The 8,250-nt window shown below is 39.6% G+C and overlaps 1 protein-coding gene across 1 annotated transcript in view; it reads left to right on the top strand.

Moving 5' to 3' along the window:
* Position 1: 1 nt before the first annotated feature.
* The window catches only part of LMNB1 (lamin B1), a gene marked incomplete at its 5' end in the record, with an annotated part of 37,465 nt that continues 29,216 nt past the window's right edge, over positions 2-8,250 (top strand). The window contains one exon of the mRNA XM_005875859.2: positions 2-99. Within this exon, the coding sequence (XP_005875921.1) occupies positions 2-99 (98 nt within the window). The remainder of the gene's footprint in view (positions 100-8,250) is intronic.

Below are 8,250 nucleotides of genomic sequence, written 5' to 3'. Positions count from 1 at the left end.
AGATGCGCGGCGCGCGCTGGACGACACTGCCCGCGAGCGCGCCAGGCTGCAGATAGAGCTGGGCAAGTTCAAGGCCGAGCACGACCAACTGCTTCTCAAGTGAGTACTCGCTTGGCCGCCGCGTTAGCACGCGCAGGGGCTGGGGGCGCAGCCCGCGGGGGCCTCGAGAACCCCGGAGAGGGAGATCGAGGCCCAGCGCGCCCACGCCCTTCCGTAGGGGTAGGGTCTCCATCTCCGGGAAGGAGAAAGAATCTAGTGTTTCTTAGTGGGCGCAGGGGTGGCGGAGGGGGCATGAATTGTAGCGATGGTGGGTGGGACTGCATGCACATTTCCTGATCCTGGATTCCGAGCTGGCCCGGGCAATGTGCCCTCCTAGGTGCGGGGAGGTGACGCCCGGGCGCGCGCTCCAATGCGCGCCCCAGGTTCCGGCGGGGCGCGAGACAAAGCGTCTAGTGGGCTTGCAGAGCCGAGGTGGCTAGTCCGCGAGGATTTGCCGCCCGCCTTAAGAATGAATGAGTTTTGAGCTGGGCGGAGGGAGGAAGGGGAGGGACAAGCCTTAAATGTCCCGGTCTCCCGGGGGTGGGTCCTGCCTTGGCGCGCTCAGTCTGGGCCCTGTGACATTTTGTGATCTTTCTGCGCCTGCCTTGAGAGAGGGAGGAGGGGCGGGGTCTGAGCTGCGCGCCACTGCCGGCGCAGGGCCGGTTGGGTTTTCTAGCTCGTTAGCTTTCACCCGGGAAGGATGTCCTTTCTGCGGAGACAGGCGGGGCCCTTAGGTGCTTCCGAGCGCGGGACCGCAAGCTGGGGTTTTGCATGTCGTGGCCTCCATTCTCCGATCCGTGTACCTATTACCCCCCCCCCCCCCCCCCCCCCCCCCCCCCCCCCCAAGGCAGCAGCCCCTTCCCTAGTTTTTGCATCCCCGTAAAATAATGGTCGGTCGGTCTTTCTGGTAATGGTGGAAGACCATGCTCATTCCCCGCGTCTGTCATAGTGATGACAGGCCAGGGCAGGTCAAAGGTGTTGTGTAAATGTGGAGTGTTGTGGCGAGGGAGAGCTTGTAGTTATTCCACCTAAGGCAGCGGTTCTCAACCTGTGGGTCGCGACCCCTTTGGGGGTCGAACGACCCTTTCACAGGGGTCGCCTAAGACCATCGGAAAACACATATATAATTACATATTTTTGTGATTAATCACTATGCTTTAATTATGTTCAATTTGTAACAATGAAAATACATCCTACATATCAGATATTTACATTACGATTCATAACAGTAGCAAAATTACAGTTATGAAGTAGCAACGAAAATAATTTTATGGTTGGGGGTCACCACAACATGAGGAACTGTATTAAAGGGTCGAGGCATTAGGAAAGTTGAGAACCACTGACCTAAGGGGTCTGACTTTCATTCCAGTGCACAAGGGTAAACTTGCAAGCCTTTGCTGATCCTACCTTGACTTTCTGATGAGCAAAATGGCATAATTATCATCATTAAGCAACTTAGTGTTGATGTCAGGCTTTAGAAATTTGTTAAATTTGAGTCCAGAATCCACGATCGCCATCTTCGTTGCCAATTGAAATTTTGCCAAATGAAAATCGATTTTGACTTTGACTCTGCTCCTGGGTATCTTTCTATCTGTATCCGTGTGAATGACTGTCTCAGTCACTGATTTTGTAGGTGTGAATCTGTGCTTCCCCGTTACTAAACATTCATAAGAACGGTTCATAAAAAGGTATGTGCACTTGGTAAAAATAATATATATTTAAAAATACAGGCTGATTTACTGAAAAACTAAAATAGTCTCTTGTATCTTTCCCTGAGGCAATCATGTTTGGCCCTTTTTGTGTCTATTTCTTTTAGTATTTAGTCCCATAACTCAAAAAATAATCATAAGCTGCCCTGGCCTGTGTGGCTAAGTTGGTTGGGCATCATCCATGCACTGAAGTGTTGCCAGTTTGATTCCCTGGTCAGGGCACATGCCGGGTTTCCTGGGGCTGGATTCCCGGAAGGAGCTGGGCAGGAGGCAGCCCATCAATGTTTCACTCACATCAATGTTTCACTCTCACATAGATGTTTCTCTTTCCTCCTCTCCCTTCCTCTCTGTCTAAAAATCAATAAAATCTTTTTTTTTAATCATAAGCTTATATTTCTGTTTCTTGTATTTACCAACCTTTAGAGTCATGTTTTAAAATGAGTCCATTCACTCACACTACTGTCTCCATTTTCCTATAAATTTTTTGTTAATGAATTTCTTCAAATCTTAGATGCTATTGTATGACTCACCATTGTTATGTGTACTACTAAGAAAAAAAAACACATCAGGGCTAGTTATGTAGGAACCATCCTGTTGGATCCATCCTAGTTTCAGAGATGTTAAAATGTAGCACTGATTATATATCTATTACATGCCAGCCACTGTTCTGTGTGTGAAGGATACAAAGATTTAAAAAAAAAAAAAGTTAGTGGAGGATACAAAGATAACACTCCTTGACCCAGTCCCCAAAAGAAACAAAACAAAAAAAAAAACACACCAAAAAGTTACTACCCTTATGTTTCTGAGAGTAGGGGAGATAACCCAGTAAGAAAATAAATATTGCATTTCATTTAATCTGAGGCATTTTGATGCTGATGCTTTTTAAATAATTCCAGAGGGTATCTATCCTTTGAAGGTTTTTCACCCAGTAACAAGACTGCCATCTGGCTGACTAGTTGTAAAATGCTATGTGTAGATTGTGAGATGCTTGCTGGTTTCAATGGGATTAAAGTGGGAAGAATGTGTGTATTAGAATCAGTGAAATAATGCATGTGATTTAATGTTGGATAATAACAGATGCTAGGGGAATAAAAATAAAGCGGGTGAAGCAATAGTGTGGTTAAGAAAGGCCTGTCTGAGGGCTTGACAGTCGAAAATAATCTGAGATGCTGAGTAATGTCCTGGGATTATAGTTTTCTTAAATCTGTACATATATTCCTATTGTCAGGATTAGATGTACAGTAGCATACTCTTATAAGATGGGGCTACGTTCCAAAGCCTCCATTGGATGCCTAAAACTGTGGATAGTGCTGAACCCTTTATATATATTTTTTGAGTTGTTTCCTATAAACATGTACTTATGATAAAGTTCAATAAGTTAGTTAGGCACAGTAAGAGATCAAGAACAATAGCTAATAATAAAATAGAAGAGTTCTAACAACACACTGCAATGAAAGTTATGTGAGTGTGGTCACTCCTTTCAAGGGATCCCTTGCTAAAGTTTCATATAGGCTCAATGCATTCTGGTACAATATCTTGCCATCAATCAGAATGTTTTCTATATTCCATACACAAATTTAATGGCTTTATCATCTCAATTTATTATGCACTGTGGTTGTAACTTTTCTTTCTTTCTTTTTTAATCCTCACCTGAGGATATTTTTCCATTGATTTTTAGAGAGAGTGGAAGAGAGAGGGAGAGACAGAGAGAAATATCAATGTGAGAGAAACACATGGATAGGTTGCTGTTATCATTCAGGTAATTCCTCTGCATTTTCTGAATAGAAGAACAAATTAGGATCTCTCTGATTGAATAGGGTGTGTTGCTGGCCAACTTGTTGGAGGGCCTGCAGTTAAGGTAAGGGGTGCTGAGCAGGACCACATGCAAAGCTGTTCCATGAGTTAATCCCTCTATTTAAGTGTGCCTCACTATCCCCTGTAGTTCCTGTGTTCATGTTCTGTGATAGGTACTTGAATCTACATTTATTCTAGAAATTTGTTGAGATGTCATCTAATGATTCCTTTCCTACTCACTTTGGTGCATCACATACTTCACTGCTGTTTTATTGGGGTTTTCAAGTGGGGAGGCTAATACCTGTGCATAGTAAATCATCTTGGAAATCAGTTAATTTTGAGCAATAATTGAAGTATAATTTGTATGATGAAAAGAAAGAAATGTCTTATTTCTCTTTGGTCCATTTAGGTTTTTTATTTGCTTAAAAATTAATTTTCTATACTTAACTTTTTATTTGGAGCCAGAGTATTGTAATGAGTCTATCATTTTGGTGGTTTTAGATTGTCAACAGTCTTGAGAATTATAGATTCCAAAATTACTAAGTCCCTTTGGGCTCCTCAGTATACAATATACCTCAAAGAAGAATTCATGGAGACATTTGGCCTTGCTGGAAAAAATTTGACAACAGCCTCCACTGAAGCTGGTCTTTAGATCCATCCGACAACAGCTCTCTGATCTAAGATACAGCTACTCCAATTCAGTCCAAGTTTAATTATATTTCATTGGAAGCTTTTTTTGGGGTTTTCAAGAATGATGATGTATGCCATCAGTCAACACTTTAAAGAAAAAAGTAAAGAAAGATTGACTTATTTCAGTATTAACCAAATATGCAGGAAAAGGAGATACAAGAAAATTGTGTTGATTTCAGTAACTATTTTTGTGGCTGCATACATTTCTTTTTCCTTCAGTTATAAGGGTCCATAATCTTTTATGCAAACCCTTGCTGCTAGTTGTGTTTTGGAAGTAAAAAGAAGTCCAATTTTAATAAGGTAATATGATGCATATACTGTGTATGACACCCCCAGTGGGGTCTAGGGTAGCACGTCATCATGAAACAGATATTTCTGCAGGGAAAGATATTAATAGTCACAGTAAGTGGAGAAAGACATCTATAAATAGACTCACATTCATTCAGGTCTGGTTTTGTTACCAAGTGCATTAATGTAAATTTAAGTTTTAGAACTCTAAAAATGCATAAAAGAGATTGTCAATTTGTATTTTATTATTTTTTTCTTTTTAAAATTTATATTTTCTCTCTTTTTCCCTTTCTTTTCTTTTCTTTTCTTTCTTTTTTCTTTTTTTTTTTTTTTTTTTGTGATATTTTTCCATTGACTTTTACAGGGAGTGGGAGAGGAAGAGACAGAGAGAAACATCAATGTGAGAGAGACACATTGGTTGGTTGCTTCCTGCATGCACCCCGACCAGGGCCGGGGAACCTGCAATTGAAGTACATGCCCTTGACTGGAATTGAACCCAGGACCCTTCAGTCCACAAACCGACGCGGTATCCACTGAGCCAAACTGGCTAGGGCTCTAGAACTTTTCTTTTTTTCCTCATTTGGTTTATGGTAGATATTAAAGCTTAAAAAACTGCAAAATTAACTGTAGGTTTCTCTTTTTGAAAATTATAACTGAATTAGAAAAATGGTGATGGGGGCTCATTGGTATATATCTAATATAATGAAGGAAGGCAGTAGGATCATTTGAGATGCTGAGCAGCTTACTGTGTTCCTTCATTAAACACACATACACACACACACACACATACCCACACCACACACACAAAATGACTTGAAAAAGGATGTCCCAGGAAACACAGTTGATAGGCTTGAAAGCCAATGTTTTCAAAATAATCTTTGACATATTGTACACAAATTTTGTTAATAATAATAGCATTATTTCATATTTTTAAAAACAATTGATGCTTTAAAAGATATGCTTATGAAAATAAAAGTTTTTTTTCCCTCCAAATAGAATAAAGGATAATGTTGATTGTATTTTTTCATGATACATGTGGATCTGAAGATTTGTAGTTCATATTTTTAAAAACAATTGATGCTTTAAAAGATATAATTTAGCTTATGAAAATAAAAGTTTTTTTTTCCTCCGAAGAGAATAAAGTATAATGTTGATTGTGTTTTTTCATGATACAGGTGGATCTGAAGATTTGTAAACTTTCTACCTCCATCCACAAGCATCATTGATTTGAGGAGGGTAGTTTTGAGGTAGAAGGATCAAGCATACTTAGTGTATTCCTTTGGAAAAAACAGCATTTGTTACTACATTAGTAAGGAAACTACTGATGGGAAATTTGGATTTGTGTATTTTCATAAATAAGAATGCATGTGCATGTGACTTGCTACTAGCAAGTATGACTGGGACAATGTCCATCACAGTAGCCTGAGATGGGGTAGTATCAAACAAAAGCACTACCTGAAGTTGCAATTTCCTATTTTTGGTGACTTGGGAAAGGCACTTAATTCTTTGAGCCTTTATTTCCTCATCTGTATAATTGGGGTAAGGAGTAAGCAATAGTTTTAGCTGTTATATATCGGTAGTTTTTGAGAGTTAACTTTTTTATTACATAAAAATTATATGTTCATTATGGAAAACTACAAAACACGGATAAAACACCAAGAAGAAAATAAAACTTGCCCTTAGTTTTATCTCCCAGAAATATAAGTCCTGAAAGTTTTTTTCTGTATCATATTAACAAAAAAATGGGTTGATAATAAGTATGGGTATGTAACCTGTGTTCATCAACACTATTCTGTGAACATTTTACATGTCAGACAGTAAATGTGCAATACCATTACTGAACATATGTTGAAGATTTCATCACTAACCTTTATTGGCCACTTCAGTTTGCTGTGACTAAGGCTTTGCAGGTAAGTACAGCTACCCAATTTCTCAGAGGCCACAGAGGGCCATGACAATATTAGGATTTTTCCTCTGGTTAACTGAATGGTTAAATGTTAACTAATTCACTGGTTAAATGTTAACCACTAGATAAAGTTATTACAATTTTGCCAATTTTTGATGCCACTAGTAGCAGACGAGTGGATTAATTTAATTTTAATTTCTGAAGGTTCTTGGTCATTTTTATTATTCTCATGTTGCTAGCATAAAGGAGTAAAAAGATAAAAATTCAGGTTATAATCTTAGGTTTCTGCCAATATTTTTGGTATAGGCCTACATGAAAACTGAGGTTTTCTTTAGCTAATATATTTAAATGGGCCTTATTAAATTTAACTTTTGGCTGTCAGTGCTTTTGGGTTTATTGATCATAGAATTACAGCACTTTTACTAGTACTGTTGGGTCTTGTATATCTGATCTAAACAATTCATTTGTAAATATATAAATTGAAACCTAGAGAGATTAAAATACTTGTGTAAGATGCAGGACAAGAGCCAACATTTATTTTGTGCTTATTGTGCTTGCCAGGTACAATGCTAGATGCTTTATAAACACTCTTAAACCTTATGATAACCCTGGTGGTAAGTGAGGAAACGAGGCTTAAAGTCAAGTCTTTTGCATAGGATTACTTAGCAGATAGATAAATGGTGAAGTTAAAATAGATTCTAGTTCAGTCTTCTAGCATTGTGATAAGGTTTTTACCAGTATTGCCTCATTTAATCCTTACATCAGCGCTGTTTTGCAGATATTATTCGAATTACCAGCTTTCATGAAGCAGGCTCACAGATACTGTTATCTCTTCTTGGGACTTGTCTTACGTAGATTGTTACTTTTCAGGTCCCTTTGGCGGTGACTTGGAAATGGTACTGGCTGTGTGTGTGTGTGTGTGTGTGTGTGTGTGTGTGTGTGTGTTTTAATTTGATAGTTCATAGCTCCTAGGATCGTAATTTTGGATGTCAGGAGAGTGTAGTAATGGAAGGCATAGTTTCAACTAACTCGGGGCTTTGTTTGCTAATTGGGAAAGGGTGAAGATGAATTACTGAGAGACCTCTTTTCCCTTCCTTCTTAAAAAGCTACTCTCCTGCTTTACTCTGTGCTTGAACAATTTTAAAAGAAATTAAAATCTCTACGTAAATCTTTAATAGTCACGATAGAAACGTTCTTTTCATTTACATTAAGCACACACTTGTGAAACAGGCGCTATGTGCCAGGCCTGGAGCCAGATGCTGGGGATAGAGGGCTGGGACGCTCAGTCCCTGTTATCAAGTTGCTTCCAGTCTAGTGTAGAAGGTAGACAACAAATACTACAGTATTGTGATACTTTAAATGTGATACACTAATACAGTGTAATAAGTGCTTAGCAGTAACCACATAGCGCTATGGGAGACAGAGACTACCACCCAAGGCCGGCCAGGAGCTTTGCAAAGGTTTCAAAGACATCTCAGGGGAATTGGGGAGGTAGTGATGTCTGAGCTGAGTGTTGGGAGGTAAGTAGGAGTTGACATCTAAAGGAAAACATTGGGAGAGGGTGTTGTCCTGGATGGCAAATAGGTCATTGAACTAGAGCTATATATAGTGTTTATATAGATGGTTGGCTTTTAGGTAATATGGTGTCTCAAGAATTTTAGGTGACATAAGAGTGACATCAGTCTGGCTATTCTGTGGAGGGAAATAAGAGTAGAGGTAAAAACACTAGTAAGGACACTTGGGGAGTTAATGAGGTGACTCCTGAACTGAGGCAGGCAGTGGGAAAGGACAGAAAGTAGATTTGTCGGTTTAGGAAGAATAAAG

The sequence above is a fragment of the Myotis brandtii genome, unplaced genomic scaffold (genome assembly GCF_000412655.1).
Source record: "Myotis brandtii unplaced genomic scaffold, ASM41265v1 scaffold470, whole genome shotgun sequence".
NCBI classification, from domain to species: Eukaryota; Metazoa; Chordata; class Mammalia; order Chiroptera; family Vespertilionidae; genus Myotis; species Myotis brandtii.
This window is presented reverse-complemented; position numbering and strand designations above follow the sequence as displayed.